At 36.6% G+C, this 27413-nt stretch overlaps 2 protein-coding genes across 10 annotated transcripts in view; both read left to right on the top strand.

The window, feature by feature from the left end:
- The window catches only part of PROM1 (prominin 1), a 58390-nt gene extending 34650 nt beyond the window's left edge, over nucleotides 1-23740 (top strand). For 4 of the 9 annotated variants that reach the window (XM_042812732.1, XM_042812735.1, XM_042812731.1 and 1 more), the window contains 21 exons: nucleotides 775-864; nucleotides 2199-2416; nucleotides 2837-2911; nucleotides 4023-4086; nucleotides 4740-4748; nucleotides 5976-6135; nucleotides 7669-7821; nucleotides 8676-8799; nucleotides 9230-9333; nucleotides 9740-9824; nucleotides 10645-10791; nucleotides 11043-11114; nucleotides 14259-14351; nucleotides 15495-15548; nucleotides 17119-17199; nucleotides 17283-17351; nucleotides 17896-17988; nucleotides 19220-19335; nucleotides 20384-20452; nucleotides 22756-22796; nucleotides 23009-23740. In XM_042812732.1, the coding sequence (XP_042668666.1) occupies nucleotides 775-864; nucleotides 2199-2416; nucleotides 2837-2911; nucleotides 4023-4086; nucleotides 4740-4748; nucleotides 5976-6135; nucleotides 7669-7821; nucleotides 8676-8799; nucleotides 9230-9333; nucleotides 9740-9824; nucleotides 10645-10791; nucleotides 11043-11114; nucleotides 14259-14351; nucleotides 15495-15548; nucleotides 17119-17199; nucleotides 17283-17351; nucleotides 17896-17988; nucleotides 19220-19335; nucleotides 20384-20452; nucleotides 22756-22774 (1895 nt within the window). In that variant the 3' untranslated portion in view covers nucleotides 22775-22796; nucleotides 23009-23740. The remainder of the gene's footprint in view (nucleotides 1-774; nucleotides 865-2198; nucleotides 2417-2836; nucleotides 2912-4022; nucleotides 4087-4739; nucleotides 4749-5975; nucleotides 6136-7668; nucleotides 7822-8675; nucleotides 8800-9229; nucleotides 9334-9739; nucleotides 9825-10644; nucleotides 10792-11042; nucleotides 11115-14258; nucleotides 14352-15494; nucleotides 15549-17118; nucleotides 17200-17282; nucleotides 17352-17895; nucleotides 17989-19219; nucleotides 19336-20383; nucleotides 20453-22755; nucleotides 22797-23008) is intronic. The other 5 variants (XM_042812736.1, XM_042812734.1, XM_042812739.1 and 2 more) reach the window with 3 other exon arrangements.
- Nucleotides 23741-25922: 2182 nt separating this feature from the next.
- Nucleotides 25923-26977, top strand: FGFBP2 (fibroblast growth factor binding protein 2). Its single transcript, XM_042812566.1, has one exon. The coding sequence runs from the start codon at nucleotides 25923-25925 to the stop codon at nucleotides 26547-26549; it is 627 nt and encodes a 208-aa protein (XP_042668500.1). The 3' UTR covers nucleotides 26550-26977.
- The last annotated feature ends 436 nt before the right edge of the window (nucleotides 26978-27413 follow it).

Genomic DNA, 27413 nt, shown 5'->3' with positions numbered 1-27413 from the left:
ATCAAGAGAAATGTAGATGAATTCGGTTTGCCCACCCTAAGGAAACGCTGAAAGTCTTTTCTGCTTTATAAAAATTCTCATCCCCGGCTAGAAATGGCAGTCTTGACAGTAATGGATGCTTCTGTAGCATTCAGTATTCCGATCTCATCAGGAGCAAAAGCTCCAAGAGCTGTTTACTTAACCTGAATAGAGAGGAGACCTAGCAACTACCTGAGGTTGCATTAAGATGCTTCACCAATCTCAACTCTGCATCTTTCTGTCTTTCGCATACGCCCCTTCTCATTTTTGCTGAACTAAGATGATTTCTGCTTGTGGGCAGTGAGGCAGGAGGGCTTGGAGGGAGGAGATGGATCTGCGTGAGCCTGAAGCCAACACTGAATGCTGAGAGCAGGCTGGCAGCCATGCGTAACACGCTTAAGGGATTTTGGCGAGGATGGTTGTCAGGTCTGGGCTGTGGGTCACCTTGACACATCAGGAATGGGAAAAGGGAAAATAAACTATTTTCTTCTTTTTGTTGCATACAGAACCATAGCTTGTATTGAATGAGTATGCCACAAAATTCCTGTCAGATGTTAGACCTTGTTAAGACTACTTATGAAGAAAATCTGTTTCCATAAAAGATAGTAATTGCCATTAAAAAAACTGTGTCAGGCCTTAGAGAAATTGTAGTACCTTATGTACACTTTGTTCAGTGAGAGATTGATAGCACCTGTGCTAAAAGGCAGTTAAAGCTGAACTAGGATGTGATGATTTTTTCATCTCTCCATGCTGCAGATGTTGGACCTTTGCTTGGTAGCAGAGTTCAAGAGCAGCTGGGGAAAGAAGTACGTCCCGCACTTGATGCAGCTTTGACAATGGCAGGAGGTAAAAATGTGCATGTTCTTGTATTAATATTCTGTTGCCACCATAAGACAGGCTTCATTTTTTTGGTGCACAACATGAGATTGCTTTATGCAGTACCATGGTTCTACTTAGCATTTTTCAGTGTGCCTTGATGTTTCTTTTAAAATGTGGTTATCCAATATTCTGAGATTTATAAATGTATTTAAAAAGTAAACAAAGATGTAAGTGCCATTGTTGATGTCTAGTTTTAGCAGTCATTGAAGGCAAATGAAATCTGCAATCCCCACTTCAGGTGGTTGTCCCTTTCCAGGCATTATAAAGGAGAGTAGGAAAGCTGTGCACTCAGATCTGTCTGTAGTTCTTTGCAGGTTAGTCCTTGACAGGTCTATGGTTGAGTGTCATCAGTGTCAAACCTAGTATGAGAGTGCCAACAACCGTCATTTCTTCATTGTATCTTTGAGTTCAGTGTTGTTTGTGCTTTGTTCCATCTCCCTTTAAAGAAAAGATTCCTTTATTCTTTTTTCTTTTGAAGGTTTTCCTTTTTCAGGAATCAGGTGCACATTATAGAGTAAAGTGAAAATCATCCTTAAACTTCAGTCACTTGGTGGGTTTTTTAATCCATGAATTCTTTTTTGAAATCTTTCTCGTTCATTCATCATCATTCTCCTTTTTTGCTTTATTTCTCTTATTTGTCTTGAAGTCAAAGTGGAAAGGGCTATCAAAGGTAAAAAAAAAAAAAAAAAAAAAAGAGAGAACCTTGTGTTGTGTGAAGTGTGCTTTATTTTCGTACACTTGTGCACTTGTAGTTGTATATGTGTGGTTTTTTGTCTTAAAACTACTGTTTAGTGTTCTTTTGTGTGACTGGGACAAAATCTAAAGGCAGGCAAGTGTTAATGTGCGTAAGTGCTTAGCTGATGCAACTTGATCTCTTTTCCTTTCCTTGTGCAGCCATGTAATTCTTCAATTGGACTACAACTAACCTTAAAAATACTATTTTGTGGATATGGGCTTTCTTTTGTTTTCTGATAACCAAGCATTGAAATTCTTTATTAAAACAACCGGGTTAGAAGAAAGAGGGAATGAGTAGAAAAGAGTAATCTGAAAAGTGGGTAGAATCTCAGTAAAAGTAGGTTGAGCACATTAATTTGTTTGTAGGAGAGTGTAAGTAATTTGTTTTTATTAACAATAAACTTGTATTTGATGCTGGAGGGTTTTTCTGGGTGAGATGGAAAGATAATTTAAATCAGTATTGTCAAGAAGCTCATAGTGTTTACATGTGTATTTACACTTTCCCTCTGTAATGGTATCTAGTTTCTAACAAAAATTTAAAAAAAAATGATGTTGCATTCTTGCAGCCATCAGAGAAACGAAGGAAGCATTGGAAAACGTGAGCGTCTCTGTAGAAGTTTTGCAGGAAGGCACCGAGAGGCTTCATGGAAATTTGACAGATGTTAAAATGCACCTGAGCAACACCCTCAATGATTCTGCATGCACTGCAGCTCAGGCTGCCTCAACTTGCAATATCATCAGGAATTCATTAAATCAACTGAACATTAATGCCAATTTCAGTGGGGTAAGAGAGTGTTTTCAGACTCATGGTGTGATCGCCTTAAATAGGCCTGCTAGTATTTCTGCAAGTTAATGGCTCAGTGTATGCTGGCACTTGTGAGATAAGTGACCTTCATTAACTCTGTGTTTCTGGGTAATTACAGTCACTGTTCTCATTTTCTGTGTGGAAAAGAATAAAATGTGTGCCAAGCAGCTACATTAAAGTGCTGCTATGGCAGGAAAAGAATCTGCCCTCCCAAAAATGCTGAAGTTAAGCTTTGCTTTTGTACAACAAAGGTTTTAGGAGTATGCTACAAAGATTCTATTACAAACAGTCTTCCTAGTTTCTTTATCCTTCGCTCCTATCTTTGAAATATTAAGTAAAGTAGTTGCTTTACTGTGACTGCAACTTTGATGTGACTTAAGGATGCTTTTTGTTTCCTAGTTGCCGGGGGTGAGCTCACAGCTTGCGAAGGTCAATGATGTCCTTAAAATAGACCTTTCTAGTCTGGTTCAGAAGGTATGTTTCACAACAAGCTTATAAACTCTTAAGTAATAAACTGGGATACATGAGTATCTGTTGTTTTCCTTTGGCTTTCCCAAGCAGAATTCTCTTGTTCCTACCTCATCGTTGCTCTGTGTATTATTCCATTTTTTTTTACCAAGATTTAGTGTTTAAAAGTATGAATGTGGTGCTTTACATCCATAGGATATTACATGTCAAAAGTGTGTAGCTAATGGTCTGTTTGAAAGCGGGATCCTTAAAAAGAGAAAAGGCAGATACGTGGATGTGCTAACAAGCTCTATATTTTTGGTTCAAGATAATAATAATTAAAAATCCATGGTCTTCTAATCAACTGTAATGTATTCCCATCATCTTAAAATGAACATATTCAATCTTAAATCTGGTACAGTGGATCTAATGCAATTACTATTAGTATTTTTGCAAATGTGTCATAGTTAGAGCAGTGTAAGAACCTAGCAATCTGATAACGTTTGCTAAGAATAAAAGAACGGTGTAGGGGACTGCAGGCTGTGTGCTGGAGACCTGCACCCTTGCTTGCCTATGAAGGGATCAGGCTTGCAGGAAAAAGCTTCAAGCCTCCACGGCAGTAGCTTCTTGTTTCTGTCATTGTGAACTATTGAGGTTGGTTCCCACAGCATTAATCCTTCCTCTCCCCTTCGTACTGAAGATTACAGTGTTTATCAGAGGTAGCTGGATTTCATTGTTTGTAACAAACATGTTAAAAAAGCATAGGATTGCAGAGGGTGTTTTACTGGTATGCAGTAACTCCCTTCACTTAGTGAGTCTTCATGTATGTGTTAGTTTTGTAGGAGTGAGAAGTGTCAAACAAAAATACTATAAAGTTTGAAACGACTGTGACTGATGTGTGTATTTAAATCTAGACATTTTATAAATAGTATCTTGGTGAGTGAATGAAATCTGAAATGTAACTGACTTTGTATTTTGCTTTGACCTTTTCTAATGCGCAGTGGTAAGGTATGTTTTTCTTGGTATTACCACATGTATTTTACTGTGCATGGACTTTCAGTCCTTGTCACAGGGGAAAAAGTTGCAAGTAATGTGTCCATGAGAAGCTTATTCTAATTTTTCCAACTTTTATTCTTAGGGTTATGCAGCATTTAATGATACTCCAGACTTAGTAGTGAACCAGACTAAGAACATCTTATCAGGTGAGGACAATGGAAACTGCCTTTCTACTTTAACTGTTTAATGTTAATGCTTTTGCATCAGTTACAGATGCATTTGTTTTCTTTTATTGATAATATATTTCCTGGGCTAAAGGGTATCAAAAATTAAGTCTAAATCTTCTTTTAAGATGTGGTGCCACGAAAAGCATAGAAAGTACGTCTCAATATGAGATCCAAAATAAAGTCTAAAAATAGACCATATGCTATTTTACAGAACAGTTCTATTTGCTGGGCATTGTGCTACTCAAGTAATGAGAAATAGTGAGGTCCCAGCTGCATTCTAATATTTACTTTTATTGGGTTGAAAGACTAGTTTGCATGAGCAGTGGTGTATCTATGATGTATTTAGCTGTTTAGTTGTTTAAACAAACAAACAAATAAAAAAACTCCACAGCAACAAAACAACTAGCTGATCCTGCCTGCTGCTGTATTGAAATGTAGCAGATGTCAAAGGGGAGCTAAAAAATGTACCTTAATGCCTGTTTAATAATGCTTTATTACTCTGGCTTTGAACTGTGATTTTTTTGACAGTACCTGGACAGTTGACACTGACTGAAATGTAGTATAATGTATGCATACTAATCTGTTTTAATTTTTGTTCTTGCATTGTGGACCTGTTCTGCATAAATATACAGCTGTTCCTTGTATTTTTTTTTTTTTTTTTTTTTTTTTTGGCAAAATGGAACACAGTATGTATAGAACTGTAGTACACTGTGTGAACTTGCCTAAAGTGAGCCAGTTTTCTAAAAATGTGATGTTATACTTTTCATTAGGAAATCTAACAGAGATTTGCTCATTTTCAGTAACTGCCGCTATCCATAAACACAGACCATCTTAATTTATCCATTGTTATTTTTGCACTTTTTTGTTATTATAAAAATGAGTTTCATTAGCAAATCAAACAAAACCAGTAGTTCTACTAGACAAATTTCATGTTCATTTGTTAATTTTTTTAATGAGCATTTTGGTACCTGGTTGAGCTTGATTGGAAGAGAAACATCAGAACACACACCTGAAAACATGTCCAGCTGTTGTTGGAATAGGAGGAAGTGGTTTGGTCTAGTGATTGTCAACTCTGCACATAGCAGGGGTGTTGAAATGTTGTAGATGATCATTATGGTCCTTTTCAGCTCAGGCCATTCTGTGATGCTATGATTCTATGAAGGTGCTGCCTACTACCAAGTAGCAACTTCTATTTACACAATCTGCAGTTTCTCCAAGTTGAGAGAAGGGGAAGAGTAGGCAGAATTGCATTTTACAAATAAAGAATATGTATGATAAGTGAATGAATCACGTCTTTGTGTATCTAAGTAGTGTGTATCTAAATTGTAAACATAGTGTTTCTTCATAATTTGGGGAAAAAATTGGCTTAATTGATCTTTATCTCAAGAGTGTTGCTAACTAATTGGAATGAATTTAGCTAATCTTTTTAAATGAGATCGGAAATAAGTGGTATAGATTATCAATATAAGCAGTCTAATTTATTTTAGTGTTGTATACCCAAGGGATGAAGTTTAAATAGATTTTGATCTTCTCTTTCATAAACCTGGTGGCTAATTGTCTCACTCAGCTTTACCATTTGCAGTGTTGCATGAAAAGCAAGATTTAAGCTGGCAAGATAAGCAATTCTGGCTCAACATCTACATCTTTCAACATTAAACTGAATGCTAAATATAAAGTCTGTGTTTTTAAATGCCATTGTGTTACTTTGAAGCTAAATCCTTTTTTGCTTGCTTGTCTTTTCCTCATGCTTGTCTTCATGGCTTGCCTTGTTATATGTGCAGAAAGGCCTAACAGCATTTTATAGTGCATACATGGAATGTGAATTTCTTCTGTTAATCTGTAACAGTGAAATACATTTGTTCTTTCAGATATCAAAAATGTGCTGGAATCCATTGGTTCAAATATCAGTAACTTCACAAAAACTCTCCCTGTGCAGAACATTATAGCAGATTTGACAGTATATCTGACACAGAGTGAAGCGTATGTTCAAGACTATTTTCCAGTAGTGGAGCAGTATGATTTCTACAGGTATGAACATACTAAATAGGAAACACTGCAGGAGTGAAGTGCTACCTACAGTTCATGCAGTAGCATGTAACTAATGTGTTAATGTAGTATTTTAATATTCTGAAAGGGCATTGAAACTATTAGTAATAAAGAGTGAAGTCAAGATGCTGTAAGGCAAATTTTTGGGTGTTTTAGTAAAGACCCTGACTGCAGCAAATCAAGCTGGGTGCTGTTCTAGTACAGAGCAAGAGAAGGCCTACTCTGCAGGCTTTCCTATCTTTTTTAGGAAGGATATATGTCAGAAGATGTAATACGTGAAGAAACAGATAGTTTCATAATGCTAGGGTGACTCCTTTTTTTGGACTTCCTACTGCAAAGTAGTAGTAGCAAAGATTTTGCTTCCCACTTTATCTTTGTGCTTGTTCAAATTGATGTAGTACTTGTCCTTGGGTCTATTACACACATTCTTTCTGTTCGAGACCTGTATGGTTTCTGTAATTGAAAAATAATTTCATATTTCAAAGCATAAAGCTTTTTATTTCAAACTGTTTCTTTGTCTAGAATTTATTTCAATCTTCAAGCTCATCAAGTTCTCCCTACTTTTTGACGTTTCTGTTGACTCCTTATCAAAATCTGCTTGTGTTTTAATCCGCTTCACTGCTACAGAATGAATGTGCTAATAGTTTTAATGCAGTGTTAAATGAAAGTGAGAAGGAGGCTGAACCTTAAGAACCCTTTTTTGTAGTGATAATAACCTTTCCCTTAGGCTATTCAATACCTGCTAAGTTTTTGTGATGAGACTTGAAAAGGAATGTAAAAAATATAAGCTGGGAACATTGATGGTGGAAGAAAAAAGAAAGAGCAGAGGGAATTGGGGGAGGATAGAAAGCTAGGAGGAGATATGAAATGTGTGAATAAATGAATGTGCTCCATGTATGTGACTAGGAAATATTACATAACTTTATAAAAAAGAGCTAAAGTTCTGTTCTTAACCAATATCTTTCTCCTGATCAAATTTAATAAACTGCTCATAAGGTGCTCATTGAAAGCACTCCAGAACAGACACATAAAGCCTAGGTTTTAACAGCTTCAAATAAAGTTATTTTCAATTTCAGGCCCAACATAATGGTGAGCAAAATGTAGTAAGACCTACAGCAAAAGCAGTTATGTACTTCATAACTAATCATCGATCCATAGGCATAAATTTATCATTTGCTTCTTGAACAAATTACCATTTGACACAGCAGAGGCAGATTCTCATGCTTTGTTTCACTTCGAGTTTGATGCTGCAGTGCAAGCAGCATATAGCAGCTGGACCTTAGAACACCTGTAAGGATTGTTCCCCAGCCCTTCAGCAATCTGTAAGCAGAGATCGGATTCCCAGTGCAAAATACATGCTGGTGTAGGAAGAGAGGGGTTTTTTTGCTGACACTTGTTACGCAGCAAGAACCACAGATGGGCCAGTTAGGAATATTGCATTGCCTGAAGTGTTCTGCAGGTCTTCAGTGTGTTCTTTATTTGAACATAACCAGGCATTTGGGCTTTATTCCTTAGGTGGCTGGGTTGTCTCATTCTCTGCTGCATGGTGGTCCTGATTGTGATCTTTTACTATCTTGGGTTGCTATGTGGAACCTGTGGTTATGATAAACATGCTTCTCCAACAACCAGGGGCTGCATTTCCAACACTGGAGGAAACTTTCTTATGGCGTGAGTTTCACTTACTTGTGAAAAAGAAAATACATATACTTGTAGGGGGGTTGGTTTTTTTTAGATTGATTTTAAAGGACATATGCATGAAGAGAATTTTTATTACCAATGTACATGTTCTGAAAAAATTAGAACATAAACATTTACCTAACATACTTACAGTGAAACACCTAGGCCTTGGGTTGCTCTTTCCTTGAGAATCATATCTGAATCTACTCTTGTATGAAAAGAGTTATAGGTAGTGACTATCAGTGTAAACTCATTTGGAAACTCCAGAGCTGTATCAAATAATTGAAAATATAAATGGAATTTATAGGGTTTTTTTGTTTGTTTGTTTGTTTTGTTTTTTAATATATTGAAGCATTTGTTCAAAATGGAGAAAATAAGCCATATGAGGAGACTTCAAACATGTGACTTTATCAAGTCACTTCAGAAGGTTTGGGGCTGCTCTTGAAAGTTCCCAGGAAGAGCTTAATATCATTTGTGTTGTGTGCAGAAGATAGCATCTGAAATCTGTGTTACAGTCTTTTGAGACCACAAGGGTAGAGATTTGGATTTAAAAAAGAAATCTATATGCTTTTGTTGCTCTTAACTCTTAAAGGACTTTTCACGTCAACTGCAATGTCAAGTGTTTATATTTTAGCTGCATTCTAACTGAAAACTTTCCAGGTCTGGAACATTCAAGAAATTTCAGGCAGCAGGAATACTGTTGGAAAATAAAAGTATTTTTGCCATCCGCCAGGTCTTGTTCTCTAAAAATGCTATAGCTACTTATCATTGGTTTCACTGTTAACCAAAGTATGTACATTTTCTTCTTAAAAAACAAAAACTTATGTAAATTATTTCTTTTTCAGTGGCGTTGGATTCAGTTTTCTTTTCTCCTGGGTGCTGATGATTGTAGTGGTGCTAACTTTTATCACAGGTGGAAATATAGAAAAACTGGTGTGTGAGCCCTTTGAAGATAAAACTTTATTCAAGGTGAAGTTACTCATATTCAAATTATTGAACAATGAATAGTTTTCCTGTAAGTCTTAATGGTCTTGTCAATTATGCATGGTTTATTATTTTTTTGGGGACACCTCAAGTGAGTTTGGATCTGTTTTTTACTTTCCATTTGTACATTGAATGGAGGCTTTCATCCTTTTTTTATTTAATTTGCTTTGCAGTGTAAATACTATATGCCCATGTTCTATCAGAGATAAATTGTATTGTAATTCAGCATTTCTTGGTGACATGGAGCTTTAATATCCATTTTCTACACCAGAGAGGTTGAATTTTCTCTTCTGCTTCTACTTCTATCAGCAAGTGATAAGCTTAGATGTGGAAATGTGTCAAAAGATCACCTAGGAATATACTCATGCACTGAAAACACAGTATTACAGTAACATCACTGAATTCTATCTCGTAGGTTTTGGATACTCCCTACTTACTAAATCAGCATTGGAAAAACTATCTTTCTGGCATTCTTTTTAAAAATCCAAATATTAACTTGACTTTTGAAAAAGTATACAGGTACGTGAAGTTATGGATCAAGATTTAGTTCCATTTATATCTGGGTTTTGTATTATATTCCAGCCTTGTATTTCAGGCACGCACAGAAATCTGACATGGTCCAGACCATGTTCTGATTTTCTGGTGAATGGCTAGCAAAAGTGATCTTCTATCAATGAGTTATTAGGGATGGTCTTAACATAATATGGTGTAACAGTAGCAGTTGAGCTCTTCAAAATACTGTTTCATATCTTTGAGACCATCAGAAATTGTTAATTACTTTTGTTCTTATAGACAAAGCTTCAAAAAATATAGGCAGAACACCTTTTTAAGGTTTTCTTCAAATGTGAAAATATTGTTAATTGTTTTCTTTACCTCTGTCCTTAGGGTGATTTTCAGGCTGACGCATGTATTTTTATTTTTGTAGTGATTGCAAGGAAAACAAAGGAATTTATACTTCCCTTCATCTAGACCACCTGTTCAATATCAATGAATTTTTGAATATTAGTATGGTAAGTAAGGAAAATTTCGGTGGATTCATGAATATTTTTGAGAGCTAAAGAGATATTTGGTCTTGAACATGATGTAGTATGTCTGAGCTTTAATGGATTTTAGATGTTAATATGCAGTACGTTCTGCAAGGAGACAAAACTGTCCAACCTAATTTAAAAGGAATTCCAATCATATTTATGTGGTCTTGGACATGTTATGCTTTTAAGAATGCTTTCAGCTTTGGAGGAGAGGAGAGAGGGATAAGGTAAAATATTTTCAGTTAAGCTGTAATAATACATGAGTGTGCTAATTTTCGGTTGTCCGTAATACAGTCCTGCCTTACAGCAACACCTTGGGGTCTGTGTTCCATTCTGGCAAGTGTTGTTTCTACACTTAATACATATAGTCTTTGTCCCAGATAATATATAATTATTTATAATATCCATTATATATATACACACACATGTGTGTATGTATACATACAGTACAATGCATTTATAATATATGGCAATTATATAGTGATGAGTAAGAGTTACTGAAATTTGTCTGAGTTTGCATAGTAGTAGAGGCTGGCATGGGAGTAATTCATTGGAATGAAAGCTGCACAGATGGGCTAGAATGTGGCTTGGACAGGCTGTGTCGATACTGCAGGGAAGGGAGGGACCTTACCTGGATTCTGTCAAAGTTAATTAAACTAACCAGATGTAAGTGAAAGGGAAGTTCTTTGTGTGCTTCTTTGTGGAAGTGATCAGTCAGGAAAAGAAAGATGCTTTTATATGAGAGAAGGGATATAGAGACGTACCAGGTGCAAACTACCTCTGTGTTTTATTTCCTTCTCAGTATACAGAAGATGTAGCACTTAGAATTGAACACATTCAGATAAACCTCAGCAAAATCATTCTGCTGGATGAAATTGGGAAAGAGAATCTTCTGAATTTCAGCTCTTCAGGAATAGAAGGGATAAACTTTGGAGCATACTTGACAGAGGTGAGGTGAATATAGGTATCTAGCTGGAATGAAGCATAAAAATAAAAGTGGGTGAAACAGAGACAAATCTGCTTTTGACTGGAAAGGGAGGTTTTGAAGATGCATAAAACTTGGTGCAAAAGCATTTAAGAAGTTAAGTTCATTAAACATTTGAAGAAATGAGGAATGGACATTGTAAGAGATGTGATTAAGTGCATTCTGCATGTGCAGTAATACTCTTTTCTTTCTGTGCTGTTCAAATCTTGTTTTAGATCAATAAAAGCGTTACCAAGGTTGATCTTTTGTCATTTGCTAATGACTTAGAAGCAAGAGCAGACCAACTGGTAAGTTTAATTTACCAGTAATTTCTTTCATTTAACTAATTATATATTGCCAAATATTTAGACTTTGTACAGGAGGGTTCTTGTACTTTGGGTACATATACATGGTTCATTGTCATATAAGGAAAAAGTTTGAAAAAACAATGTTGTATATGAGCTAATTCTTGAGTTTTGTATGTTAACAGTTGTACAACTTCTGCTTTGGAATTTAATTTTATGAAGTTGCACAGTTTCCTTAAGAAGTCACTTAAGTCCACTGTGATATTTCCTGTGATGTTTTCTATAATTTAGGTCCCAGACAGCAGAAAAATTGCTGGAAGCATGATGGAAAATAGGATTTGAATCAGTTTTCTTTCAGTTATTGAGCAGAAGATTTTACAAGGAAATAAATACTGTTGTAACTCATAAGGCCTCTCTTGGGAATTGGGTCTCCATTACGGAGGCAAAATTCACAAAAGAAATCCAGTCTGTTGTGTAGTGCTTGTTGAGTATAGACACACTGGCATTGGTGAAAGGTTAGAACAACTTGCCCACAAATGAATGTGCACAGAATGACATAGCTGTGTTAACAGATAATGAATGCACATGAACAAATGAATGTGCACAGAATGACATAGCTGTGTTAACAGATAATAAATGACTTGATTAATTTGTTTGTATCTATGTCAAGGTCACCTTCCATTTATTTTTCAAAATGAGAGTCAGTTTGGACACTAGATTGCCTTGCTCTGGCCCAAGACAAATTCCCACACTGTGTATGGGAGAGAGTTTTGCTGCACATGTAGTACTTGTACAGTCGTTAGGATCACAAAAGGACAGAGACAGCAGAGTGAGACCTTGCTGTTTGGAATTTATCAGATTTCCATCTTTTCTCCAAAGAGAGGGCAGCACTGTTAAAGGTCACTGTTGTGTTTCTACATAAATCGATCACTTCTGTTGCATTTATTTTTCTGTCAGAACTGCATTCATGATTTTTTTGTGCTGTAGTTATCCTCTGAGCACAGTGGGTGAGTCACATAATGCCTGTTTACCCATTTAGGTTGTCTGCTAACTGGAACTGATACCAAGTGGAACTTTGGCTACACTGCACTTCCATTTTCCATTTTTACTCTGCCATTTTAAAGGTTATAAGATGGAAAGTTTTTGTTTGGGGAGGCTGTTTTTTAAGTGGAAGCTGAAGTTCTTCGGACATGTTGTGACTTAATAGAATTGTCCCTGAGATGTCTCTTTAAAGGTAGTTAGTTAGATCTTTAGTTCCGATTAGGGTCTTAGTGAAGGAAAATACGTTTCATTGGCGGCGTGGTTTTTCATTATTTTTTGTAATAGAATCTAAAGGAAGCATTAGAAGTGAGAATAGATCCATCTAAAAACTTTTGGGGTAGGCTTTGAGCATTTAGTTTGAATTCTCTGGCACTCTGCACAACACGAAATGCATGTTTTAACACTGAAATGGAAAAAAAAAAAAAAAACCAAGACACCATGGTGTGGAGGAGGAACAATATTGCCCACAGATGTTACTAGGTAAGGGGATTCAGCGCATCAGTACAAAGCACGCTGAAGCTGCTCTGTAGCCTTATCCCCCAGAACAGAGAACCTGAAATAACTGCTCACATGAATACTTCCAGGAAGCAAACACGTCTTCACATCAACACCTGCAAGCCATGCAGCTAAAAAATGTTGTTCTTTTGCTTTTTGGTTTTACAATACATCTGTTTCTTAGGTCATTGTATCTGTAAAATGTGTAAGGATTCCTTATCCCTTTTATTTGGAAAGAGAACGGCAGGACAGAACGGAGCCCCTGGCAGGCTGCTGTCAGAGGAACTGGCAGAGATGGGAAGAGCTGCAGGAGGACCTAGAAAAATGTTGCAGAAAATTGTATGCCAAAGATAAAGAATATCTTAAAAAATCATAGGCCTAACCAAGAAAATGTTTTGCTGCTTTTCACCAGGATATGGCACTCTCAGAGTGATGGCAGCAGTGAAGAAGCAGTACTGTGGCAGATGTATTCCCATTCTCTATGACAGTACTGCCCTGGGATTTATTCTGTTTTCAAGCAAAATTCACTTAGTCATTCGTTTCCTCTGGTATTTCACAAGCACGTCTTTTCCTGAGATAATTTTTGAAAAAAGGCACATTTTCAACAAAATGAGACATTGGCTCTTTCCATTTTGTATTTGCCAAATCAGTACAAAATGTTTGCTGAAGTTTTCTCAGTAAAAAGTTGCACATTAGAGTGTCTTGGGAAAAACATCTTGAAATACATTTTCCTGAAAGAGGTCTCATCTCTACACAAGTCTGGATTTGCATTCAGGGCAGCTGTTCCTGCAGTTCCAGCAGTTTCTGACTCCTTACAACTGTGTCCAACTGTGTGCATATGAGGAGACATATGCACAATTACCTTGCCCACCATCCCCAGTGTTTAATGATTTCTCAGCAGTGTCTAGGTCTAAAATACTTCCGTTTCCAAAATGGAGTTAACAATGGGAGCCAAATGATTTCACCATGAAAAAGAAATGTGATTTCACCATGGAAAATAAATGTGTTTATGAAATTGAAATCAAATTTTGCAATATGTTGCCATGAGCTGTAGGTGTGTGTGCAGGCTGTAGAAGCAGGCTACCAGCGCATCTTTTGACTGAGCAGTGGAAGCCACTAAAAGGAACAGCACCCTTCACAGACACATTCCCAGTTCACTGACTGGAAGTGTTGAAACTTCTGTACCCTTCAGAAGGCAAGGAGCCTTGTCCGTTCTGCAGAAAATAAAAGCGGTGAGGAACACTTGTCCCAGTGGAGGGCACCCCTGCACCAGGGACAGGCCCAGAGCAGAGTTAGCAGGGAATGCTCCCTCTTCCCTCTTTGAAGAAACTTTAAAGTAACAGTGCACTCTGGAAATTCTCTTCTATGAAACCAGTGATGATACAGAGAAGCAGCTTAATATGTGTGCTTTCATTACTGAGCTTTGAATCATTAATATGGTGATTTTATGGTGATTGAACTATGTTGAGTTCAGTTTGCCGTATCCTGGTGTTAGCATCAGCTCTTCTGCAGCAAATAATGTGCAACTTGCATTGCAGTTTGTATTTTTTTCCTTTGTTTGAAAGTGGTGAAACTATTGAATAATAGGGCATAATTTCTTTATTTTTGCAGCCAAAAGGAGCCCTGGAAAATGCCTTAAAAGGACACGCAAACAGCATTCGGATGATTCATAGCCAGCAGGTTGTTCCACTGGAGCAAGCTATGGTAAAATATGAAATTGATGTTTAAACATACTTGTAAAAAACAATGTGAATCCCTGAATCTTGAATACAGTTTAGAAAGCTGCAGTTCGCAGTGTGTAAGCATAGACTGTATTTGTATTGTCACCAAAGAGTAATCTGGTTAAAGTGTGCATTTAATAAATATTTAACCTACTTCTGATACTTCTACCTTACAATATTGTCTAATATTGGGAGCTCTTTTTTTTTTTTTTCTATTTTGTGATTATATGTGAATAAAAGATGAAGCAGGAGAATTTTCCAGAATTCTAACCCTAAATCACTCATTTTCCTTTTTCCTTATCATTTGTCATCTGTTATAACAGCAGTTATGACTTTTACACTTTATTTCCTGAAGTTCACAGTGATGTACCAGCATTGGAACAGGAGCCCATAATAGTAGCACTTAGAGCCAAAGAAAAATCTTTTTTGTTGATGCTGTACAAGATTTGAAAGGGCTTTTTCTGACTGCTTTTGCCAGGCACTGATCTGTATAACATCCAGCTGTGAGTCTCATTCATGCAGCTTGTAACTGTTGGCTTTTTCCTCTACATGATGTGAAGGCTTTTAGTTTATTCTAACATCAGATGTAGTATTGCTGCCCCTATCAAAGGCCTGTAAAAAAAAAAAAAAAAGAAAAAAGTCATTAGGCCTCTGATTCAGTGCTGTTCTTTCTAATTAACTCCTAATTATTCTCATCTCTTTTTCCTTTTACAAAACTGGCTGTCAAGAAATATGTTAAAGCTAGGGTAAGTGCTTTTTCCCTTCTAAGAATGCATAGTATCAAAGTACTCTGAAGGCTCAGTTCTGATTTTTCACTGTTCTTTCTTTTCCCAAATAAATCTTTCCCAGTTTATTGTAGTAATAATAGTTTGGAGTTAATTTGAAGTCTTCCAATACATAATTTATAGCTACTTACTTCTTTGGGTAAAATACTGAATCAATTAAAAACACAATATATTTATTTTAAGCTAATTCGACTGCATTTACTATACATAATGTGGTATGTCATATTAGAAACAAAATAATCTATCCAGAATCAAAACATACATACAAAAAACAAGCAGGCGCTTGCCTATAATGATGAACTAAATCTTTGGGTTTTTTTTCTTCCCTTTCTCTCTAATAGAGCACTTTAAATCAGAGCATTAGGCTGCTGAAGAGGACATCATCTGAACTTATGGTAAGCTTTTCTCTCTGTCAGCAGAAACATTTTAATGTGTTTTAAATCATCCACCACATGTGCATAGAGTATATTTTCAGTGCAGCTTTTACTTTTTCTGGTTGCTCTGTTATTACAAAGCTACTTAGTGCATTGAGGTAGTAACAGAGATTCACACATCTCTTCTGCACAGCTTTTTCTACCTTGATTTTCCCTTCTTTGTAGAAGAGAGGGGTAAAATAGAATGCTTTTTAAAATACAGATTATAAACTTCATTATCAGGTGATAAAATAGACTTAAGTACAGTTCAATACGTTGTGATTATATGTTACTAAAAAGGTAGGATTTTTTTATAGAGTCATCAACAGCAAAACTTGGAGTGGGAGAACAACCAAGAAACAAAACCTCAAAATACATCTGAGAAAACAGAGCTTTGAAATCCACATTCTTACCCAGCTCTTAGCCAGTGTTCTGTTCCCACTAGGTCCTGTGACTTTAGCATTACAGTCATCCCCTTCCTCTTTCTGCAGCATCAGCCAAAGTGTGGGAAGGTGGGTTTGTAGGAAGGCTTCTCCAGGGCAGCTCACGTTTCCCCTGTAAATAGCAGCTAATGCTTGCACCACAGTGAAACCAGCTGTCTTCAGGCTCTGCCAACCTGAGGAAGATAAGCAGCAGGATGATTGCTTTTGTGGCAGCAAAGCTTTCTGTCATCTCCAGTCTGCTTTGGCTCCTGTAGCAAAAATTCAGCTGTATTAGCACTGAAGATCCTAGTTAGAACAGCTTGATGGTCCTCACCTACCATGGTTCTTCCCGTTAAGATTTTTGACCTGTTCACAACAGCAGACCAAGCAGATTTATTTCAGAATATGATGGTGAGTGTAAGAGGCATGGAAATAAGGTGCTGATAAGAAAAAGATGGTGTTTGAGCCTTAAGTTTATGTAAGAAATACAGGTAAAGGCTGTATGTGTGTATGTTTTTTGGGAGACTTGGTGGGATTACACATGCATTGACAAAGTGTATGAATATGTCCAACCTTCTGAATGTTGAATAGCAGTAGTACTTTAGCTGGTAATCAAGAGTTGTTCCTGTATGCTTTGTGTGTATATGTTGGTGCATGTGTGTATATTGATGTGTCCTGAAACAGAGCACACTTCAAATTCTATGGTTAGGTAAAATCTTAAATTTAGCTTTCTTGTGATTTCGGTCAGTTTTGTAGGACCCAAGGATTGACTGTCCCAGGTGATTAAAGTATCTCTGGATCTAAGGAAAGGAAAAAAACCAAGCCAAACAGAATAGAAGAGAAAGCTGGTGTTGTATATAAATTCAGTTGCATAACTTGCTGTTCATAACCACTGATACTCTTCTCCTTTTAGTAGTGTGAGGTTTTTGTCAGATGGTTGTGAATCCTTAGGCTGAGGCTTAGTGTCTGAAGGTTGCTCAGACTCTATCTGAAATTGTATGTTTTGTCAAGTTTTATCAGGACAGTGCTACTGGTTTATCAAGATAATAGCTTAATGGCAGTGGCTGCAGAGTCATTGTAACTGCTTAAAAGGGTTTCATTTATATTAAAAGCCTTTTCTTTCAATCCAGGTAAAGGTGAAAAATGTCATTAGTGCTGTTAATGCTGCCCAGCTTCTCATAAATAACAATGCTTCTCTAGTTATTGTCCAGGTAAGCTTCATCTAATTTAAGTACATTCGTTCACAGTGTCATGGAACTGTTTCCAAGGCTCACTTACTTCTGTCTGGTTTTAGGAAACAAAGAAGTACATGGACACCATCGTTGGCTACTTTGAGCAATACATTGAGTGGGTGAAGGAGTCGGTAAGGTGCATTTGCTTTTTGAGAGACCCTGCTTTTAAAAGCATGATGGAGCTCAATAGTAATAACAGAAAAGTTATGTTGATAGCATGTTTTGTAATTTCAGTAATTTCAAGATATTTGTGCTAGGTATGAAGGAGGAAACCTGTCTTCCATAAATAGTTTTCTTTGAAGTAGACTAGAAATCATGAGTAGTACTGACTGGAATAAAATGCAAATTTAGTATATTATCTTTCTTCCAGGGCTAGCCTGCAGTCTACTATTGGTGCTGATGTTGTACTGAGCTTGACCCTGCTTAGTTCAAATTAGTATCATATCATTAGCATCTTTATTTTTCTTTCTTCAGCTTCAGTCTTTGAGAAATTGAGCTGATGTTTTAAAGATTTATAAATTCAGTAGATAGCATACCCCACTGGAATTTATTCTAAATTTAGAGAGAGTGAGAGACAACAATATAGTAAACAGTAACTGTAGCTGTAAGCAAGATGTGAGGTTCTTTTAATCTGTTATGTACTTCAGTCTGTTTTCTTTAATGTCTGTCTTTCAGATTGCCATGGAGGTAGCAGCATGCAAGCCAATTGCCAATGTGATAGATACAGCAGTGGATATATTTTTATGCAGCTATGTAACTGATTCTGTGGTAAGAAATCTTTTTTGTTACTCAAAATCAGGGCACCGAGTGGAAAATTCTTTGAACATAAATCTACATTTGATTATTTCATCTAGACCATTTTAAGTATAATGATAAAAGATCACATCCAAGGTTATTCAAGGAGAGAATGTTCCAATTTGGATCAACCAACCAACACTGGACTTGATTTATGTTTTCATTAAAATTAGGCTTTAATTAGAAAGAATCCTGTAAAAGTAACTATTTTACTAAATTTATTCAAATTTGAACTGTAAATAAATAAAAGGATTTTTTTTTATCACATCACTTGCAACTGACCAATATTGAATCCTTCCCGTACAATGCAAACTTGGAGCATGACTTCTAGCAGTACGCAAGGCCAGCGTTGGCTTTTTCATCTTGCAAAAGAGAAGCATATAGTAAAAACAGAATTAGCAACAACATGTATGGAAACCACCTAAACATTTCCTAGCTATTATTTTGTTGTATCACAATTACGGCCAAGTAATAATCATAGTAACAGTATAAATGTATGCAGTCAAAGCTACTCTAACCCTGATAATTCTTTATTATGAAGTCTTCTGCCAGATGGATCACCTCGTAAGTTACAGAGCTTCTGTTCTCAGAGTAGCAACTAGCCATCCAGTGGTAGATGGATTACAATTTTCATGGTGATAGGACTTAGCTGAGTCACATACAAGTCAAAATGCCTCTAGCTATTACAAGTCAAATTTGAAAAATCATGATTCTAACATCAGAGAGCAACTCACCTCGCCTGTGTGAAAATATAAAATAAAATAAAACATAAAATATAAAATTCTGTAAGCATGCTTCAGCTAGCAAGTTAAAAAGCACCTTGAGATGGTGTTGGAAGCTCCGATTTTTAAAGAATCACAGATAATAACTTTAAAGTAGCGAGAAAAAATGTGGCTGCAAATTAATGCAGAGAGACAAAATCACTTTATAGCTCAGTGCTGACTGCGTTGAAATTACTGCTTAGGACACTATGCCTGTATGAATTTGAGCATCTTTGGACAGTGTTCTTTTTGGCCACGTTTGTAAGATAGGTGCTGTTTGTGCTTCAGTTCACATTTCCTGTGGAAGTGCTTAACATGCTGCCTGTTCCACACTAGTATAAGGAGACTCAGAGAGCGCACAGACCCATGGCAGTAATTTCTGCCGTGTTCTCTGAGTAGCTGTTCTCTGCAATCTTTTTATCTTGGATTTTGTTTTGTTTCAGAATACCTTCTGGTTTGGTTTGGGAGGCTCTTCAATATTTTTAATTCCTGCCATAATTTTTGCTGTGAAACTCTCCAAATACTATCGTAGAATGGATACAGAGGATGTGTATGATGAGTAAGTATATGCTTCTAAGCAAGCTAAATGGCAAATGGGCTTAAATATTTTTTCTGGTGTTTCACATGAAGGTGCTGTAATCCTTAATCTGCTGTCAGATAGAACTGCGTGTGCTTGTGAAACACCTCAGGTTTGGGTTGGTGCCTGCAAAGTGCTTCATGCAGGTGGACTTTGATGAACTCAACTTGTCATGACTGTAGATATTGCCAGCTCCGACTATGAGAAACCTTCTTCAGAATGAGGTCTTCATAGCTTTATGTACAGTCTTTATATAAATATCTGCTAGTGTAGAGATGATTAGCTTTGCTGAGTTACCTTTTAAAATGAATTATACCTCCTTTGTAATCTTGAATTAACTATTTACTTCCTTACTATCTTAGTTATTCCTAACTAGTCTTTCCTTTTTCACTTGCAGTTCCTCTGTCTCAGGGACTTGGCACTTTACTTTATGATAACTGTTCTTACGTATTTTCCAATCAGTTTTGTTTTTACTGTTTTCTTTTCTGCTCTTTGTTTTGCTCATTGTTCAGTTAGCCTGTGCACTGCATTCCTCCAGTTTCACACTGACCATTTTTCATTTCACATTCAGAAGTCAGTAGAGCAGGAACAGGCGTGTAAGCTAAAATTACTTACTTGTTGTCTAGTTAACGACTCCTTTTTTGTGTTTTTTAGTGTTGAAACTATACCCTTGGAAAAGTAAGACATTTTTGTTGGTATTTGGTAAAATTACTTTATTCAGGTGGGAGGGTTTGTATTTTTCATTTAACTTGTTACTTCAACAGAAGTAACATAGCTTGTTTCACCAGACTTTACATTAGAGTATCCAAGTCTACAGAAATATCTTAACAATTAATTTTTAGAGAATATTAAGATTATAGTTATTGCATAACTCCTGAATGTTACAAAAGAAAAGATATCTTTTATTGTACAGAAACAGTTTACCTTTGCATATAATACCATCATCCATTTACATGTCTTGGAAGCCATACTGTACATAGTGCATCTTATAGTTAACATGTTTTTTCTTGGTGTATTTATTTTATTACAGTATGGAAAATGGTAATAATGGTTATCATAAAGAGCATTTATATGGTATACACAATCCTGTTATTACAAGGTAAACCAAGTCTGAAACTGCATGTTTCCATGTGTCCTTGCCTAATCTACTGTATTAATCACCTCTCCAATTTTCTGCATGTTTTCAAGTGAATCGCTTACTTCTCCACTTATTTTTTTGCACGGTTACTCTCTATAGAAAATGCTGTTTGATTTATATTTCTCAAATACTCTGGAAGTAACAGCAGATTTTGTAATGATTTCCAGTGATTTAACAAATGAGTTGCCTACACTTGAACTTACAGTCCATATAATGAGGTATTTATCTAGTATAGTGGGTGGTCATAAATTAGTAAGTGTATTAAAATACTTCAGTAGGAATATAGAGTCGTAGGGAGGGATGCATTCTTGCTCCTGAGTCTTTTTTTTAATCTTCTGCTACAAAGATCTGTAGCAAATACATCTTTTTATATATTACCTTCAACAGAACGGGGTGCAAATTTATAAACTGATTAATTTCACATATTCTTCCTGTGCAATACATGGAACACAAAGCCAGATTTTATAAAATCAGCTTTTTCTCCTGATCATTCAAAATTCTAATGAGGAGCAGTAGAGGCCCTGCAGATAAACATAATGTTTAATTGCTCATTTGCTCTGTCACCAGAATAAGCCTGTTTATATTATGGTTTTTTAGATGATGTGGTAAAGAGCTTTTGCAGGATATGCAGAAGACATGAGCAGATAAAATGGATGTTTCTGCATGGGTAGAACTAGCGTGACTTCAAGAAACAAGACATTCAAGTTATATTTAAAAGGCAGGAGATTTGGGTTCTTTGCTGGCTCTGCAACACTGGTGCTTTAAAATCTTAGCTAGATGTGAGACACACCATTCCTGTACAGATAACATAGGGCATCCCAAAGCTTTAATACTAGGGTTTGCAAGATACCCGAGTTGCTTAAGGAAGGGTCTAATCTGTGATTAAAATCTGTAGCTCGCTGTGCCTTAATTTACAACACAGTGATTGATTTTCCATAGGTTGAGTGTAGGTTGAGTGTTGGCAGACAAATCGGATAGCATTGTTCTTTTAGTAATGGTTAAAAAAGCTCATGGTTTGGAAGACTTGCCAGATTTTATGGCTGCATCAGTTGTATATTATTGTTTATTAGAACTGTATTCTGCAGTAATTATTTAGTGACCAAATTTTGATTCCACATTAACTTGTGTGGATGTATTTTTATATAACTGGTTATAGTGATTTTAATGTTCAGGATTGTCACAGCCTGTACTGTACTTCAAGGACTACCTAAATAAACCTACAGAGTGTCTAATAAAAACTAGTCTTTACTGGCACATCTAAGAGCTCCATTTTGACTTTTCATATTTTACATAAGAGGAAACTAATAATTGCTCAGGCTTCAGAAGTCCCTTTCTGATCTTTGAATCTTTAACATGACTGTTAATAACCTTGGAGTTTAGAGCACACTATTTCATGATATTTCAGTGATTGATGAATAGTTTAAGACAGTGTCCCTGAATAAGCTGAATATTAACATAAATTAATCTTTTAAACCCACTAGTTCAGTTCTGTCTTTCTTTTACTAAATTTTAATAGAGTTATTCAAAGCTGGCTTCCATTATACAATGTAAGAATTGAGTTTGAACCAGTACTTTAACTCAGATCATTTGAAAAGTGACTGTATTAGATACGTGCTTTGTGTTTCTCAGTCCAGGGTTCCCATACAAGAGAGTCTAGTTCTTCATTTTTGTTTGAGCAAACCATTTGCCTTTATGCTGTCCTTGCTTTTTCTCAGTTCCTGCAAATGATTTCAGACACTCTGGGAAAGATGAGTGTAATAAAATCTATGTACACCTGTACTTTTGCAGATGTGAACAATCCTAAGTAGATTTTGTTCTTGGAAATCATCTGAATTGGTTTGCTGGAAAGATCCGATTATCTTTCTTCATAGAAGGGATATGTAAATACAAGATTGAGATCCATATGAGATATGTTTACATTTGTATAAGTATCTCACATAGGTATATTTGTGAAAGATGTAAATAACCTCAAATTCAGGCACCATTTTTGTGAGAGCAGAATTGGAGGCTGGATTGGTCTGTTTAGAGGAAGTCAGTGGTGTTGAATTGGTAATGGAAGCACTTCTCTCTAAAATAGATGTAACAGGAAAGGTTGGTTGAAAACCATAAATCTGTTTTCTCTTGAATAAGTGGTTAAGTTTGTGATTGGTTTGTGCCAACTGAGCCTGTCTCACTTTACAGCCAGACATGGTACTTCTGTTCTACTGTTTGTGGGCAAGAGAAATTTATGGGTTTGATTTGTGTTTGTTTGTTTTCTTGTGTAGCTCTGTGGAACAGTGGTAACAGAAACTGGAATCATAAAGGGGTAAGCAAAAAGCTTTTATATTTTTTCATATTTTTTTATGAAAACTGTTCTGTTTTCTTTAGCATTAATGCTGCAAGTTAAAAATAATTTTTCAAAAACTACTGAACCATATTCGTGTCAGTATGAAAATCTGTGCCTTCATTCTTGTTGAATTACAGTATAATTCTGTCAAATTTTCCTGAATTGTGTTTTGTATTTGTGGTTATTTGCAGGCTATAGAAATGAGGCTCAAGATTCTTCTATGGGAATATATTGATATTCTTCCAAGTGCACTGGCATTTGCAATCGTCTTCAAAATACTGAGCCACTTGTTTTGTGAGACCTGTACTGTAAATCACAAATGTACTATTGAATGTTATGCCATAAGCTACTGTACAGGATATTTTGTGACCAGGACACTGCCTCTCAAACACCACTGTTCAAGGCTTGAATTATTATATTATTATTATCTTTCTTTTTTTTTTTTTTTTTTTTTTTAAACTTTTTTTACATAATAGCTTTCTATCTTGCATCACAGGATATAAATATATTAGATTAACTTACTTTGCTTAGCAGTTTTCTGACAGCTGGTCAAATTCTTATCTTAAATTGTTGAGATGTGTTAAATACGGTACAGACACGTTTACATAAAAATACATTTTGTATACAGAGACTTTTGTATATATGTTTTTCTTAAAACATGTAAGTGTTTAGTTAAGATTTTAATATTGTATAGTACGTTTCACAAATGAATTTACCAGCATGATCAGTGTTGCTATTTGGTGCTCTTGAATGACCACTTTGGACTAAATTTTATGTGTGTAATGGGATGCACAGTGTCTCTTTGTGTCTCTGAAAAGGTCAGTTGCATTTCTGTTTTCTCCCTTTTTTTTAATTATTATTTAATGTTCAGTGATTTTTGCAGTATAGACCTAAAAGGGAGATGTTTGGTTTGAAACTGTATTTGGGTGGGAGGGCTGGGAGTGTGCGTAATGCTTCATGCAGCAAAAAGCTAAGCTTTCTGGAGTTCAGTAGTATTCAAAAAGAGCATGAAAGATGTCATAATGTTGGTGATTTTTAGAATGCTTTACATCCTGTCTTCCTTTTCCTCGTTTGTACCCACTTCTTTAACATCCTTAATAGCATCACTGTTCAACTGTACCTCTTGCAGAGGCCAGTGATAGTAATTTGTCTCACAATTTCCAAATATGATTTCCAACGTTGAAGTTCAGGCATTTAGCAACTGGAGTTAATGTTTCTACTGTTAGACTTACTGCCTTGAATTTAGGCATACGAGTGTGTTGCTGAATTAGTTAACAGCAGAATTCATCAAAAGGGCCACAAGTGTTTATCTTACTAGTGTAGAACTTACAGTGTGTGAAATAATTGGGCATACTGATCTCCAGTAGTGTCTCTTAATAGGTCAGTATTTACTGGCTTGAAGTATGTATAATCCTGAAAATCATTCACGTAACTATTAAAAAAATGCTGACAAGTCAACCAATCTTTAATCTGCAATAACCTTATTTTTTTTATTTTTAGGTCATAAACTGAAGCATTTCTAATTGACAGTATGTAGCATAATGTGTATATGTAATGTTCAGAACTGTAGATTTTTAAAAGCTTCTATTTTTAATTTGAGATGTTCCCAGTTCATTTAAATAAAAAATAATTTGCTTAACTAGCTGATGTTTGATTCTCGCTCGTTTTGTCACGTAAATATTTCAGAATATTTGCAATTAGTTAAAAAATGATGTTTTTTAAGATTTTTACCTCAGTAACAAATTTTTGATGTGCATTTTACTTTTTGTGGAGACTTCATCTCATGTAAGAAAGAAGACCAAGGACGGGAGCAGAAAAGACTGAAAGAACATCGACCCCATGTGAGGGAGCTTCTAACTTCCACAAATGATGTGATTTATGCAGAGATGTAGGACTCAAGCTAATGAGCTGTGGGGGATACTTATCCTGCAATAATACTTATCCTTATCTTACTCATAGAATCACAGAATGGTTGGGGTTGGAATGGACCTCAAAGATCATTTAATTCCATCCCACCCCCCAGCTCAGGCTGCACAAGGCCCCGTCCAACCTGGTCTTGAACACCTCCAGGGATGGAGCATTCACAACTTTTGTGCCTCACTACCCTCTAAGTAAAAAAATTGTCACTGTCTGCACATTTAAAAAGTCAGTCTCCTTCCAATTTATAAGCCCTCTTCAAGTACTAGAAGGCCACAATGAGGTCTCACTGGAGCTTTCTCTTCCCCAGGCTGCACAAGCCCACGTATCTCAGCCATTATTCAGAGGAGATGTTCTCCAGCCCTCTGAGCATCCTCTGGACCTGCTCCAACAGCACTGTGTCCTTCTTGTGCCAGAGGCCCCAGGCCTAGACACAATACTGCACTCAGGGTCTCATAAGGGCAGAACAGAGAGAGACAATCCCCTCCCTCTTCCTGCTGGTTACACTTCTGTTGATGCAGCCCAAGATACTTTGCCCTTCTGGGCTGCAAGTGCACTTTGTTGGCTCAGGTCCAACTTTTGGCCATCAAGACCCCCCCAAGTCCTTCTGAGCAGGGCTGCTGTCAATGAGTTCTTCTGCCAGTCTGTAGCCATATCTGGGATGGCCCCAACCCAAGTGCAACACCTTACACTTGGCCTTCTTGAGTCTCATTAGATTCACATGTACATAATCATCCAGAGGTAGCTGCATAGATTGTTTTGGCACTTCGATCTTTTTTACTTCAAAATTGCATTACAAGTTCTGTCTTGAAGATAGCTGTAAAGCAGCTGGAGAATGGAAAAGTCCTGTTCAAAATCAGATATGACATGTTCATTCTGGATAGGAATGTGCTTCTCAGTTATACAACTATCGTTCTGTATTTAACTGCATTTACAAGATTTGTCTTGTTACGTTCATGAGAGTTCACAGCTTATTCGACACTTCCTCAGGCTATAAATTATGGGTGCATGCCTACTGAAGGGTGATTTATTATTTAAATAAATACTAAAAAAATTACATCCATCCCACATGTAGCTGAAAAGAGGCTTCTTTGTGCACCAAGCCTTTAAATTGAGAGCAGCCAGGTACTTACTACTACCACTTTTTCAGATCATTTTGCTGAAGGATCGCGGTCAATTCTGCTTGCCATGAAGAGAGTAGCTCTTCTTTTCCTGGTAGTGATCTGTGGCATGGGAGGACTGGGACAAAAGCTGAAACCAAAGAAAAGAAGCAATGGTGAAGAAATCAATTTTCGGACTAAAAACAAAGATGTCTGCACAATGAGCATAAGTGGGGATGAAGAGATGAAAGCAAGAATTGAATGCAAAGGCCAAGGCAAGTCCTACTGGTGTGAATACACTGGTGTGCCATTGCTTTGTAATCCTTTCCGAAACAATCCAAAAATGTATTGGAATCAAATCGCCATGGAACTCAGAAAGCTCCCTCATGCCTGCGAATCTACACAAATATTGAAGGCCAGCATGTGCCAAAAGGCTCCTGTGGATGCTCTCATGAAGCAAGTAGCTGCTGGCATGGGGCCAGAAGATGTGGCAAATCGGGACAAATCATCCCAGAAAACTTCGGCTTCTGTGAGAGGAGCTGGGAAGAGCTCTGTTAAGAAAATGGGGAAACCTGCAATGTTACCTCGTATAAAACCAACCCAGCCTGGTCAAGGTTCTGAAAATGAAACCGAAGCAATGAAACTGGCACGGGAACATTGCTGGGAATCCCTGCATGAGTTCTGCTCCTACATTATTGGCTTCTTTAGAGGTTAAGGATTTACTTCAGGTAAAGCTCCATCTTGCAGCACAGTAAAATGTATCTAAGAGTAACGCTGCCGTAATTCTCTTTATTTTAATGTTGGGGATCTTTCAGGGGGCATGAATAGGGGTGTTCCAAGATCTAAAGTTGGAAATTCATACTGTGGCTTCTGAGGATTCACAGAACCTAAACTCCCCTGAGTACCGGTAGCTCAGGACTCCCTGACTGACTGTCTGAGTCTTTAGTACGTACTGAGGTAATTGTTCCATCTGTTGATAACAAATTAGTGTCATTTTGAGCAACTTATATGTTGCTGCATCTTAGAATTTATGTCTGAATCCTACAGTATTTCAATTCTAGCTGTTTGAATTGGGCTCATTTCTCCCTTCTGCCTTTTCTTCCCTCTTGCACTGTTTTTGGATTTAAGCCAGGAATGTGATAAATAACAAATACAACAGATGGATAGGAAAAGTGCAATGCAGATAATTATACTCAGAATTTGGAAGAATAAAGTTTGTTTATCAGAACTGCTGCTTAGTAGTTAACCGTTTAAATTTTAAAAGCAATTCATAATCGACTTGCAGAAATTAATAAAACAAAAAACTGCGTCTGTTTCTGTAGCCTCACTGTTATCCCCATGCAGACTCCTCTGATAAGTTCTCAAGTTTTCAGCCAAGCTACATAGTGGCAAAGCCCTCCAGAAGTAATTGGCTTTATACCTACTTACATTTCACCTCAGAGAGACTGCCAGGAGAAGGAAACTAAAGCTGAAAAAACTTTTGACAGAAATGGGAGTATACTTAGCATGAGCCAGGGCTTAGTCCGCTCATGTTCTTGGTTTGCTTCATACAACCAAGTGACTAATGTTTTTTCTTTGT

Source organism: Centrocercus urophasianus, unplaced genomic scaffold, assembly GCF_019232065.1.
Source record: "Centrocercus urophasianus isolate 14NV4802_14NV808 unplaced genomic scaffold, USGS_Curo_1.0 seq_13, whole genome shotgun sequence".
Classification (NCBI taxonomy): Eukaryota; Metazoa; Chordata; class Aves; order Galliformes; family Phasianidae; genus Centrocercus; species Centrocercus urophasianus.
The sequence above is the reverse complement of the archived record's forward strand: the minus strand, read 5'-3'. Positions and strand labels throughout refer to the sequence as shown.